This window comes from Pangasianodon hypophthalmus, chromosome 20 (assembly GCF_027358585.1).
Source record: "Pangasianodon hypophthalmus isolate fPanHyp1 chromosome 20, fPanHyp1.pri, whole genome shotgun sequence".
NCBI classification, from domain to species: Eukaryota; Metazoa; Chordata; class Actinopteri; order Siluriformes; family Pangasiidae; genus Pangasianodon; species Pangasianodon hypophthalmus.
In genome coordinates this window covers 11,929,921-11,944,101 of record NC_069729.1, presented here as the reverse complement: position 1 = coordinate 11,944,101, position 14,181 = coordinate 11,929,921, and the positions used below count along the sequence as shown (strand labels likewise).

General features: G+C 41.2%; 1 protein-coding gene across 5 annotated transcripts; it reads left to right on the top strand.

Moving 5' to 3' along the window:
• The first annotated feature begins 3,501 nt into the window (after positions 1-3,501).
• On the top strand, positions 3,502-9,959 carry cstf1 (cleavage stimulation factor, 3' pre-RNA, subunit 1). 5 transcript variants are annotated; one of them, XM_026932424.3, is made up of 7 exons: positions 3,565-3,633; positions 4,725-4,792; positions 4,905-5,093; positions 5,890-6,167; positions 6,586-6,783; positions 7,662-8,052; positions 9,040-9,959. In XM_026932424.3, the coding sequence occupies exons 3-7, from the start codon at positions 4,925-4,927 to the stop codon at positions 9,297-9,299; spliced, it is 1,296 nt and encodes a 431-aa protein (XP_026788225.1). In that variant the 5' UTR covers positions 3,565-3,633; positions 4,725-4,792; positions 4,905-4,924; the 3' UTR covers positions 9,300-9,959. The 5 variants fall into 5 exon arrangements, with proteins under 5 accessions (XP_026788224.1, XP_026788225.1, XP_034169866.1 ...); XM_034313973.2 differs by lacking the exon at positions 3,565-3,633 and adding an exon at positions 3,636-3,667; XM_034313974.2 differs by lacking the exon at positions 3,565-3,633 and adding an exon at positions 3,642-4,025.
• The last annotated feature ends 4,222 nt before the right edge of the window (positions 9,960-14,181 follow it).

Sequence of the window (14,181 nt, the reverse complement as noted above, 5' to 3'; positions counted from 1 at the left end):
CTAATCAGCCAATTGTGTGGCAGCAGTGCAGTGCATAAAATCATGCAGATACAGGCCAGCAGCTTCGGGGACTGTTTACATCAACCACCAGAATGGGGAAAAACCTCAGTGATTTTGACCATGGCATGATTGTTGGTGGCTGGTTTGAGTATTTCTATAACTGCTGATTTCCTGGGATTTTCATGTACAACAGTCTCTAGAGTTCACTAGGAATGGTGCAATAAAGAAAAAACATCAAGTGAGTGGCAGTTCTGCAGACTGAAACGCCTTGTTGATGAGAGAGGTCAGTGGAGAATGGCCATACTGTTTCGAGCTGACAGAAAGGCTACAGTAACTCAGGTAATCACGCTGTACAACTGTGCTGAGTAGAAAAGCATCTCAAAATGCACGTGTCAAACCTTGAGGCAGATGGGCTACAAGAGCAGAAGACCACGTCGAGTTCCAATTCTGTCAGCCAAGAACAGAAAGCTGAGGCTGCAGCGGGCTCAACCAAACTAGACAGTTGAAGACTGGTAAAACTTAGCCTGGTCTAATGAATCTTAATTTCTGCAGGAAGCACACAGATTGTAGGGTCAGAATTTGGCACCAACAGCATGAATCCATGGACCCAACCTGCCTTGTGTCAACAGTCTGGGCTGGTGGAGGTGGTGAAATGGTGTGAGGAATGTTTTCTTGGCACACTTTGGGCCAGTTAATTCCAATCAATCATCGCATGAATGCCATCCTACTTGAGTATTGTTGCTGACCATGTGTAGCCCTTCATGGCCACAATTTACCATCTTCTATTGGCTACTTCCAGCATGATAACGCACCATGTCACAAAGCAAAAGTCTTCTCAAACTGGTTTCATGAACATGAAAGTGAGTTCAGTGTTTTTCAGTGGCCTTCCCAGTCACTGGATCTGAATCCAATAGGACACCTTTGGGATGTGGTAGAACGGGAGATTCACAGCATGAAAGTGCACCCTGAATATCTGCAGGAATTGAGTGGTGCAATCATGTCAACATGCACCAGAATCTCAAAGGAATGTTTCCAACATCTTGTGGAATCCATGCCACAAAGAATTGAGGCTGTTTTGAGAGCAAAGGGAAGCTCTACCCAGTATTAGTACAGTGTTCCTAATAAAGTGTTCAGTGAGTGTACATTATACATACTTACAGCCATACATAAATGGACCACTTTATTAAGAACATCTCATTCAAGCAACTATCCAATCAGCCAATCACGTGGGAGCAGTGCAGTGCATAAAATCACACATATTTTATCCACCAGGAATCCATTCATTCATTCTCTTTACTGCTTATCCTACACAGGTTCAAGGGGGGAGCCTGGAGCCTATCCTGGGGGACACCCTGGATGGGGTGCCAACCCATTCACACACTACAGACAATCGTGAAATGCCAATCAGCCTACAACACATGTCTTTGACAGGGGGAGGAAAGCCAAAGGATAGGGAGAACATGCAAACTCCGTGCACACAGGGCAGAGGCAGGAATTGAACCCCCAGCCCTGGAGGTGTGAGGCGACCGTGCTAACCACTATCGGGCATTTAAATAAATCAGTCTTTTCTATCCGAAAACAAAATGAATAAAGTGTTAGCTGAGTTTCAAACACTGAACAATAAAATATAGACAATATTTAAAGGTGCAATAGTCAAAACTTTTTATTTCTTACTAGTGCAAATAATGTGGAAAATAATGTGGAAAATTACGTAGAAGTGATTAAAAAAAGTAATACTTTAATAGTTTAAAACACTTGTCTCAGAACATGTGTATTGCATAGCTGAAAAAAAAATCCCAGAAACCTGCCTACAGGTCTGAAATGTTTGTATTTAGCTTGGCCTCTTGTTGGTCATTTTGTAGACACGCCCCCAACACCCCTCATCCTTCACATTCTCATAAATCATTATAAGTTGTATGTTTATAGAGTACGTACATACACCGATCAGCCATAACATTAAAACCACTGACAGGTGTAGTGAATAACATTGATTATCTTGTTTCATTGACACCTTTCAAGGGGTGGGATATATTTGGCACCAAGTAAACAGTCAGTTCTCGAAGTTGATGTGTTGGAAGCAGGAAAGATGAGCAAGCATAAGGATCTGAGCGACTCTGACAAGGGTCAAATTGTGATGGCTAGACAACTGGGTCAGAGCATCTCCAAAACAGCAGGTCTTGTGGGGTGTTCCTGGTATGCAGTGGTTAGTACCTACCAAAAGTGGTCCAATGAAGGACAATACGTGAACCAGCTACAGGGTCATGGGCACCCAAGGCTCACTAATGTGCGGGGGGAGTAAAGGCTAGCCTGTCTGGTTCGATACCACAGAAGAGCTACTGTAGGACAAATTGCTGAAAAAATTAACGCTGGCTATGATAAAAAGGCATCAGAACACACAGTGCATTACAGCTTGCTGCGTATGGGGCTTCGTAATTGCAGACCAGTCAGAGTGCCTATGCTGACCCCTGTCCACTGCCGAAAACACCTACAGTGGGCACGTGATCATCAGAACTGGACCATGGAGCAATGGAAGAACGTAGCCTGGTCTGATGAATCATGTGGATCATGTGGATGGCCAGGTGCGTGTGCGTCGCTTACCTGGGGAAGAGATGGCACCAGGATGCACTATGGAAAGAAGGCAAGCCGGCAGAGGCAGTGTGATGCTCTGGACAATGTTCTGCTGGGAAACCTTGGGTCCTGGCATTCATGTGGTTGTTACTTTGACACATACCACCTACCTAAACTTTGCTGCAGACCAAGTAACACCCCTTTATGGCACCGGTATTCCCTAACGGCAGTGGCCTCGTTCAGCAGAACAATGCGCCCTGCCACACTGCAAAAATTGTTCAGGAATGGTTTGAGGAACATGCCAAAGAGTTCAAGGTGTTGACTTTGCCTCCAAATTCCCCAGATCTCAATCCGATCAAGCATCTGTGGGGTGTGCTGGCCATCAAGTCCAATCCATGGAGGCCCCACCTCGTAACATACAGCACTTAAAGGATCTGCTGTTAACGTTTTGGCGCCAGATACCACAGCACACCTTCAGAGGCGTATATATATATATATATACATATATATATATATATATATATATATATATATATATATATATATATATATATATATATATATATATATAGACAAAAAGATTATACATATGTACATAGTGCTTATAATAAAACTCAAAACAACCAGTCAAACTTTATCACACCTCCCCATGAAAATCCCAAAAAATATCAGTCAGTAAATATTTCTTGTGAAATTAAACGGGAGTCACATTATACCGTGATATATACTAATACCGTGATAGTTTTAAAGTCTACCATGATATCATTTATGGTCATAAACCGCATACTGCTACACAAATGTAAAAACAAGCCGGTGCACTTACAGCCTTCATGTTATACTGTAATTATAAGCGGTGGTTACATCCCATATTACTTCCTACAGAAAGCCTAGTGCGCTATATATGAAGTCTAAGCCATTATTTCACACCCTATGTAGTGCACATGTGTAGGCCTTCGCGCAGTCTTTTGGGTCAAAGCAAAGTCTTTTACTTTATCGGGTAATTTCCCATAGTTCTGTGCGTGGCTCTCGCGCTTTTAGGAGGCGTGTGTTGTGTTGCTAGTTCTGGTAAGTCATTCATTGTTTTAGAGGGAAAAAAGAGGTTTGTTTGCGCTAACAGGATGTCACTTGGCATGCTAAATAACACTGAATTATCTTCATTCGTGGTTTGTTGTGAAAATGAGTGAGGCTCAAGTTTCTCTAGCTACCAGGCTAAGTGTAAACAGCTAAACTGCTAGCTCACGGTACCTAGGACAATATACGCTAGCCTGCTAGCTAACTAACGTTAGTTAATGTTGCACAAACACATACAGTCTGTGTGTAGGATTAGATTTTATGGGAAATCTGCTGCAGTATCCGTGAGAACCTGCAAACTACGTACTTCGTTCAAGACATACATGTCTTGAAGTTGAATAAAACAGCTTTGGTTAATGCTGGCCTTTTTAGCTTGGAGTTTAAAGGTAGGCAGTGCAGACATCAGCTAGTAATCTATATAGAATAAGATGTCTGTAGTGATTATGGCTGATCAGTCGATAAGAGATCTCTGTGTAGATCAGAGATGTGGTGGAGGTGTATTCACAGTGTATACACTGTTCCATGTGTGCTACATGAGAATGTTTTTGGTCCCTTCTGAATCCATCATGCACACCTGTGGAGAGATTGTAGTTGAAGATTGAAAAAAAAAAAAAGACCAGGTGACGTTCTTCCAATCTTTCGTTGCCTCATTCCTGTTCCTGGCTGGAGTGGAACCTGATGAGGTTTTCTGCTGTTCAAGCCCATCCACCTCAAGATTTTTTTTGTGTTTTGTGTTCTGAGATGCTTTTCTGCTCATCACGGCTGTAAAGAGTGCCATTCTGAGAGACGGTCATGCATGAAAATCTCAGGAGATCAGGCGTTTCTGAAATTCCCAAACCAGTCCATCTGACACCAACAATCAAAGTCACCGAAATCACATTTTTCCTCCATTCTAATGTTTGATGTGAACATTAACTGAAGCACTTGACCTGTATCTGCATGATTTTATGCATTGTGCTGCTGTCACATGATTGGCTGATGGAATAATTGCACGAAAGAGGCATAGCGGTGTTCCTAACAAAGTGGTCTTTTAATGTATGTATGTATAATATATATATCACTCCTCTATTATCATTATGTTCCAGTCAGAAGGCAGCTACTTGGGCAGGCAGCATTTGCACACTCCTAAGATAAAGACTTTTACATTTGAAAGGTATCTGCCCTTAGAAGAGCCGTATTTTGATTAGATTTGAAGGTTGTATTACGTGTACCCTTTTAGTTAATCATTGAAACTGTTAATGTTCTGTCTTGTTACTTTTGCTCAGAAAGTGCTCAGGTCCCAAAGATGTATCGTCCTAAACCGACCCTGAAAGACAGGCAGCACTTGTATAAGCTGATCATCAGCCAGCTGCTGTATGACGGTTACACCAACATCGCCAACAGCCTCATAAATGAAGTGAAGCCGCAGAGTGTGGTGTCTCCATCTGAGCAGCTTATGCAGCTCGCCAAGATCGGTAAGATACCTCCAGGAAAGACACACTGATTACTGACCTTCTGCTGAAGAAAAGAACACATTTACTTCTATTCACCATAGTGCCACTAGTACTGTAGTATTTTATTGGCAACCAGTTAATTTTATAATAGATTTTTAGATTATTTTTAGAGATGCACCAAAATGAAAATCAGAAAAGAAATGAAATTCTGGACACACTGGACTGAAATAACTACAAGTTAATAAGAAAGCACTTTATAATTGAGAAGTCAGTCCTCAAATAAAACAAATAATATAAAATAAAAAACTTCAGCACTTCAGTCCTTGTGCAAGACCCTTAACCCTTTATTCTGTTTCTATTGTAAGTCACTTTGGATAAAAAGTGTCAGCTAAATGAGCAAGTGTACACTATATGGCCTAAAGTTTGTGGACCCCTGACCATCACTCCTATATGTGGTTCTTCCCCAAACTGTTGCCACAAAGTTGGAAGTACACAGTTGTCTATAATGTCTAGCTGTAAGCATTATAATTTCACAACATGGGGCCCAAACATGTTAAAGCATGACAATGCCCCTGTGCACAAAGCAAGATCTGTGAAGACATGGTTTGCCATAGTCGGAGTGGAAGAACTCGAGTGTCCTGCACAGAGCCCTGACCTCAGCCCCACTGAACACCTTTGGGATGAATGAGCAAATCCCCACAGCCACTGGAATGGGATGTTCGACAAGCACACATGGGTGTGATGGTCATGTGTCCACAAACATTTATAGTGTAAATGTAAACAGTTAGCTTGCTGACTACGATTTGTGCGGTTGCAGGAATGGAGAATGATGACAGCGCAGTGCAGTATGCTATTGGACGTTCAGACACGGTGGCTCCTGGTGTGGGCATTGACCTTGAGTTTGATGCTGACGTGCAGACCATGTCTCCAGAGGCCTCGGAGTACGAGACGTGTTATGTGACATCACACAAAGGGCCGTGTCGTGTGGCCACGTACAGCCGAGACGGACAGCTCATTGCCACTGGCTCTGCAGACGCCTCTATTAAAATCCTGGACACAGAACGTATGCTGGCCAAGAGCGCAATGCCCCTGGAGGTGAGCACAAATGATGTTAAACACAAATTATTAGATAGTTTTACTATCTTTAATTATTAGACAGTGTTGAGTAGATTGTTTGGAATTATTGTGATAAATTATTGTTGTTGAGGAAAATTGTTTTGAATTATTATAATGTCCCCTGTCAGTACATGTGTTACCATAGCAATTGCCATAGAACACCTGAAGAAAATGGTCTGAAGATGTGATAATCAGCGAGGATGTGATTTTCACCTTCTCTAATTTTTCATATATATGTTATGAAAAGCAACTACAATGTACATCTAGTTTTGGTATTTATTAGCTCCTTTTCAAGCTTCCCCTCTGTGCTGTGCTAAAGACCTACACCACTGCATGTCAAAATGCTAAAGTACTGAGTAGTGTAGTCATTTCAGGCTTGTAACTCTGACCTTTTCAGGTGATGATGAACGAGACAGCACAGCAGAACATGGAGAATCACCCGGTTATCCGAACTCTGTATGACCATGTAGACGAGGTCACCTGCCTGGCCTTCCACCCCACCGAGCAGATCCTGGCCTCGGGATCCCGCGATTACACACTCAAACTGTTTGACTACTCCAAGCCCTCGGCAAAAAGAGCTTTCAAATACATCCAGGTACTGCATTGTATGTATGTATCAGGGGTGGATATATCACTAACCCCAGAGCCCGAGACGAGAAGCCTATGTGTACGGGCTATTAACTTTTTATTTAGAGTTGTCCAGCAGACAAGTACACTCAGTAGGTTAGCAGTCACCAGTGATTTCTTCTCTTGTTCAGCAAATAGAGGAAGAAAAACCCTACTCTCTATTGACTTAAACTTGAATAAAAAATAAAGTTTTTATTTGGTTTGTATATTTAAACAAAACGAGCTTTGCAGTGGTGTGATGCAGTGTCTGCTTCACCAAACATATTAGCTTTTACTAGTCAGATGAATTAGCATGCACATATGATGTACAAGCTTTTCAGAATCAGGAACCTTCATATATTGTGGAATCACTGACAAAACCAAGCAAAAGTGTAGTGCAAAGCTGTGATATATCTCTGCTTCCAGCAAAACACACAGTTACCTTGCTTGTGCCTGTACTAGCTTGCTGTACGTCATTACCTATCATTACATTACCTTAGCTACCACTTTTTTTAGCCTAATCAATTTAGGTTTCCGGGCAACCGAAACATGGGATTGGCAGAGTACATTAGCGCTTTCACTTTTTCACACCTGCTGTATTCTGGGCTATCAAAAATCTTTTAGCATGAATACCTTTGGAAAGAATGTCCTCTGCTTCTCTCTCTCTCTCATTCTCTCTGACTCTGAACAGTACAGGTCATTAAAATGAGGTCAAAATAAACTTCACCACAATTGTACTAAGCTTAAGCTGAGCAAACTTTGTGATTGTAAACCACTAAAAGTAATGGATAAATAAACGGGAATATAAACGTCTGATGATAATTGTCCTTGTTGGGAGGAGATTTGTAACTTCTTTTTCCTCTACAGGAAGCAGAAATGCTGCGCTCCATCTCCTTCCACCCGTCAGGAGATTACTTGCTGGTGGGCACACAGCATCCAACACTGCGCCTTTACGATGTCAATACGTTCCAGTGTTTTGTGTCGTGCAACCCTCTGGATCAGCACACTGATGCCATCTGCAGTGTGAGCTACAACCCAGGAGCCAACACCTACGTCACGTGCAGCAAGGACGGCAGCATCAAGCTGTGGGACGGCATCTCCAACCGATGCGTGTCCACATTCGAGAAGGCGCATGATGGGGCTGAGGTCTGCTCGGCCGTCTTCTCCAAAAACTCAAAGTACATTCTGTCCAGCGGCAAGGACTCTGTGGCCAAGCTGTGGGAGATCTCCACTGGTCGCACACTGGTCAAGTACACGGGTAAGCTTTCCATCCATCACAGCATACGTCAGCACTGTACTATTGTCATATGGCCTTAAGGAATAGTGATCAAGAAGGTGGTCTTTATAAAAACTGCTGCACAGAAAATTTTTATAGATGATGTAGAAATCGGATATGTATTCAGCACAAACATTTAAACTGTACATACACGTCTTGTTCCTTTTTGGCTGCAAAATCTTTCAGTTATTTTGAATATCTAGCAGGAGTAAGTGTACAGGACTAGGCTTGTTATAATTTTGATCTTTGGTCAAAGGGCTGAGTTGTGAAGCATCTTCAGATTTATGCTGCCATACCATGAGTTCGAATCCCTGAAAATGCCGCAGCCATTTGTGGCTGGGAGTCCAAGAGAGCTAAACTGGCCGTACTCTCTGGGTGGAAAGGATGGCTCTCTCCTGTCAATCACAGTGACACTAGCCAGTTATGGGTCTGTGAGCTCATGTATGCAGGTGAGGACTGATTGCGCTTCCCTCTAAGTGTGTTGTGCTGCCCTGTGATGCAGCATGAGCGAAAAGATGCATGTCTCTGAGGAAGCTCATGTTAGCCTGACCAAATTAGGCAGGAAATGGGGGGGAGAAAAGAAATTATGCCAAAAAATACACATCATAATACTAGAAATTTCACCATATGCAATTTACACTACTACAATATTTAGAATTGTTAACCTGATCCCTGCAAAACAGTAGTGCCCCATTAAAATAAATAGTTTCCAAAAAGGAATTTTTTAGTTACATAGTTTATTCCAGAAAAAGGTTTTTGTGAGTAACAGTAGAGTCAGTCGGTGTTATAAAAATACTGATAATGTATGTGATATCTCGTGATGTAGGTGTATTGCGACGTAATTATCACAATATTAATAATATCCTCATATCACCAAGTCCTACTACAAACCCAGAAACCTTGCCTTCCTTCCAAGACATTTGTTCTAGTAGTAGTATAGGCATGTTTCCTTTGGTGTGTGTATTACAGGAGCAGGACTGAGTGGCCGTCAGACGCACCGCACGCAGGGTGTTTTTAACCACACCGAGGACTACGTGCTGCTGCCGGACGAGCGGACGGTCAGCCTGTGCTGTTGGGACTCGCGTACAGCCGAGCGGAAGAACCTGCTCTCACTTGGCCATAATAATATTGTGCGCTGCATCGTGCACTCTCCCACTAACCCGGGCTTCATGACGTGCAGTGACGACTTCCGTGCCCGCTTCTGGTACCGCCGGACAACCACCGACTGAGCAGCCATTGGGCTGTACATGAGTTCCAGGTCTGTGTGTAGAAAATGCTTAGACATACCATAAGTGGTTTAACAGGTAACGTGGTCTCAGAGGTATCAGGACTGTAGATGTTGTGTCTGAACATCACCTCTAGAGAGCACCATTGTACTCTGAGGAACTTGCAGAGGAACTTTTTTTTTTTTTTTAAGCTGTCCATGTCAGCCATTTGAGCTTTATTGAAGTTGTGTCCTGTGTGGTATGACACGAGATCTTTGTGAGGGAGAAATGAATTTGTCACTTTCTCAGTTAATGTTTGATACATTGGATGTTTTTTATTATTTTTTTTTTTATATAAAAGAAATAAATTGTTTCCATTGTAAATCAAATATCTAGTGAAAGCAAATCAACAGGTAATAAAAATGATGTATTGTAGCATCATATAGTTTCTTTTTTTTTTTTAAACTAAGAGTGGGGGAAAACAGGGATGATGCATAATATAAGTTCTGAAAGAGCTATTACATCCCTCATAATGTCACTGTAACAATCTCAGAGAGCACATCTGAGAGAAACAAAATGGTGAAAATGGTCAGCTAAAATGTACCTGATTGTAAACCTTAAGTAAAATGCTTATGTTGCAAAACTCAGCTGTGAATAAAATGAAATGCTATTTTAAATAACAAATCAATAGTATAAATTTTACATAAGGGGCTGGTCTAAAGTGCCTCACATGAATGCTTTCACTTTTGATCTGCAGCGCAGACTGTGTGAATGTGTCTGTGCTGATTGGTGTAAACAGTGTTTTGAATCGCTGTCCAATTATAATTACCGTTACAGTTATTTGTGTTAGATTTAAATAGGCCTATTTAATTTTTTTAGTTTCAATTTCCAGCTTCTTCTCATTCAGCCAAAACATTCTTCAGTGGTATCCCTCATAAATATAATTAATAATTATATTCTTATTTAATGTTAACTTAATCGAACATACATTGTATGTGAAATAAAATTTATCACTGCATGGCCAAAAGTATGTGGACAACTGACCATCACAGCCAGATGTGGTTCTTCCCCGAACTGTTGCCACAAAGTTTTAAGCCCACAATTGTATAGAATGCCTGTGTATGCTATAGCATTAAGATTTCCCTTCACCGGAACTAAAAGTCCCACACATGTTCCAGCATAACAACGGACCTGTGCACAAAGCAAGCTCCATGAAGAAATGGTTTGCCAAGGTAGGTGTGGAAGATCTCGAGTGTCCTGCACAGAGCCCTGACCTCAACCCCACTGAACAGCTTTGGGATGAACTGGAACGCTGACTGCACCCAGGCCTCCTCAGCCGAAATCAGTGCCTGATCTGTGTGGCTGAATGGACAAATCTCCACAGCCATGCTCCAAAATCCAGTGGAAAACCATCCCAGAAGCGTGGAGGCTGTTACAGGAGCAAAGGGGGACTAAATCTGGAATGTTCAAAAAGGGTGTGATGGCCAGGTGTCCACGAACTTTTGGCCATGTAATGTAGAGCACCTGAAAAACATTTTGATGTCAATTGACTTATCTGCTGGTTTTATTAGGGGAAAAAGAAGACTGCTCTTTTTGTATTGGGTGCTTTGAATTAGGTGGTATTTTTGCATTCCAGAGATGTTAAAATGAGGAGATCTTTTGCAAAATATGTAAAAGTTGGCTGGCCTGATACAGGCATTTACATATTTATTTTTCTATTTTTCTATCTCCGAGTCATCCAGGGAGTGTTTGTGACACATTCCTATACATTGCCACAATAACAGGACACACACATACAACACCCCCACAGACACATATACAGTCTCACAGGTAGTGTGTGGGAGAGGTCCAGTTTGCAAAAAGGTTCTTAAATTAACTGCCCAAAACCCACCCACCCCAACTCTGTTTAATATAGCCCCTGTGTTTCCATTTTAGTTAGATGTTCCTTTATTTAGTGCATACAGTATTGGAGGAAACAAAAACACATGATGTACAACTAAATTAAATTTAGTCGGGACATGCAACTAAGTTAAATTAAATGAAAAAATGAGAATTTATTGAATATGTCTTGGATAGGAGATTGGGCTAATATATTTATTTTTAAAAAATAATATATAGTTGTTATGATAGGGCTTAAATTAAGAATGTGACAAATACTGGAGGCATGGGGAAATGCACAAGATAATATTTCATAGTAATACATTTGTTTTAGATATAAACAAGTAAGTAAATGGAGACTGTTTGGAAACTGTTTAAAAGCAGTCTAAAAGTATGCTTTAAAGCAAACCTTTATGTAGGCCTCAGCCTTCTATAAGTTGCCTAGAGAGCGAAATGAAAATAAGCCTAGGCCTAAAAGTAGGCCACTTCTAGCCACTTGTAAGAAATATCTTCCCAGTTTGTATTATTATAGGCCTATATGGTGTTTTTTTTTTTTTTTTAAATAAAAAAGAATTTAGTATATTTTGGTGCCAATCCACTTCAATTCAGCCCTCATTCCACTGAATGGATCTAAATTTATCATCTTTAGCAAACTCATTACATTACTACCAGCCTCACAGTGGTGCATTGCTGCCTCACAGCTCCAGGGTCTCTGGTTCAATCCTGAGCTCAGGTTACTGTGTGTGTGTGTGGAGGATCACATGTTCTCCCCATGTCTGTGTGGCTTTCCTCTGGTCTCCTCCCTCCCACCTCCCAAAAAACATGCCAGGAAGTGGATTGGCTAGGCTAATTGCCTATAGGTGTGAATGAATGTGAGTGCATGGTGCACTGAGATGGACTGGGATCCCATCCAGGGAGTGTTCCATGGATATGCTCTGGATCCCTCACGACCCTGACCAGGATGAAGCAGTGAAGATGGATGAATGAATATTGCTAACATTTTAAATATTGGTTAAGGCTATATAATGTCAGACAGTAATTCATTCATCCACACCAATATACTGTAATTTTACTGTAAATATATTCAAAATATGAAAATAAGTTCATATATGAACATCAGAATATGAACATCATTTCATAGTCAAATTGAGAGAATGGCCATTGTCATGAATCTACATATCAGCTCCATTAATGAGGTGTTGTAATGTTTACCGTGAACATGTTTTATGTAGGAATCGAGACTATTAAATTAAGGAAACTAACTGTCTCTACAACCACACAGAGAAACACAGAAACACAGAACACCTCGACCAAGAAAAGAACCGAGCCGGAGTTGGAGCTGGAGCTGGAGCTGAAGCTGGAACCCGAACAGAGCTGGAACAGCAAGAGAACCTGCCTCAGAAGGTCCCAAGGCTGGCAACCTCGAACTTCGCCTGAATCAACTTTTCTCCCAGCCGTTCAGACTCCAGCCTCCCTCTCCGGCGACGATCCATAACTCCTCTAACATCCTCCAACTCCGATCCGACTAGAACCTGCTGACCGACACCAACTCCTTCCACTCATCACCCAAGCAAAGCAAGTATTGATACCTCCCAACTTCATTTAAGCTGGTGCAGTAAACCTAAAACCCTTTTTCATCAACTAATGCTGATACAGAATGATGGCTCACTCAGGTCAGGGTCTAGTAAAATGGTCATGCATATGCTTCAGAACTCAACTCTCTGGTTATTATCACTGGTTCTTCTCATGTCACATACCCACATGTATGAATGTGTATGTCTGTGTGCGTGTTGATTGTGTGTGGTAAGTTAGGATATGTGTGTAGTAGTTAGGATATGTGTGTGTTGGACATGTGTGTAGTAGTTAGGATATGTGTGTAGTAGTTAGCCTGTGTCTGTAGTAGCTTAGTATAATAAAGTCTCGTCTATGTTCAAGGTGATGTTGTTCTGTGATTTCCTGCTCACCATCTGAGTTCCTAGGGTGCCCGATCTGTAGTACCGTGCTCTATAAAGGTTGTCCTCAAGGGAAGTTATTACTGTCGACGGCCGCGACTGTAATGACTTGCCAGAGTGAATAAGACACCTCGTCAAACCTATTTTGATAAAATTCCCTAAGGTAATCAATATTACTGATTACATTAATAATCTTTACGTCATAATGAGTATAAAACACAACTAAGTCAACATCTAATGAGCTAAAAGTTCTTATATAATGGTGGAGAATACGTCAGCTTAATTTAAATGAGCTAAACTTTCCCTACATTTAGTTAGAATCAACCTCGAATCCGGAAATTCCCATCTGCAGTTCTGGAAGCTATAATAACTCTGGATATCATGCTGACTTCAATCAACTCAGAGTTCAAATTAAAATCATTCCTTCACCTGTGAAAAGCATGTGCCAAATTTTCTTTGTGTTTGGCCTTCAAAAAAAAAAAAGAATTCTGAAATATGAGACTGACATATACCACTCTTACTCATCCATACTGACACCTATCTTCTCTCTAACTATTAATCACCAAGCACTCGGCTTCATGCATATCTAACAGCGTGGTTTGTGGTTTGTTGGTCTGTGCAGCTTGTTGCTTGGAACAGCTTTGGTCAGTCTGGCTCTGCCTGACGAGGTACAACCGTGACATATACCATGTGGTTGGCCTATTTACAAACCATGTGACCTTTCACCATCAGCCACTGAAATTAGACAGATTTTTGTTTCCCTGCATGCTAATAATGCAGTGTATTGTAAAAGTAGGTCTGTCAAAAAATAATATATACAATTTGCATAGAAGTGGAATCTATCAATATCTAAGCTTTGTAAGCCGGAGTTTTTAGGGAGTCCTTATGCTGAAATTAAGCACTGTAAAATAGTACATTGTTACAAATCATTCTGCTGCTTCTGAAATAAAATTCTAGACCAATTACCTTTGACATACCAACCTGAAAATAATAAGTAAGGAATAAAACATGCTGTTATAGGTAAATACATGAAGCGGAGTTACTGCTACCAGCCTGAAGTTGATTATTATATTATA

Bases quoted from the DNA above. Each gene is read 5' to 3' on its own strand.
- cstf1 (XM_026932423.3), top strand. From the start codon at position 4,925: ATGTATCGTCCTAAACCGACCCTGAAAGACAGGCAGCACTTGTATAAG. The intron at 5,094-5,889 runs GTAAGATACCTC...GTGCGGTTGCAG, and splicing joins TATGCAGCTCGCCAAGATCG to GAATGGAGAATGATGACAGC. The intron at 8,053-9,039 runs GTAAGCTTTCCA...TGTGTATTACAG, and splicing joins CACACTGGTCAAGTACACGG to GAGCAGGACTGAGTGGCCGT.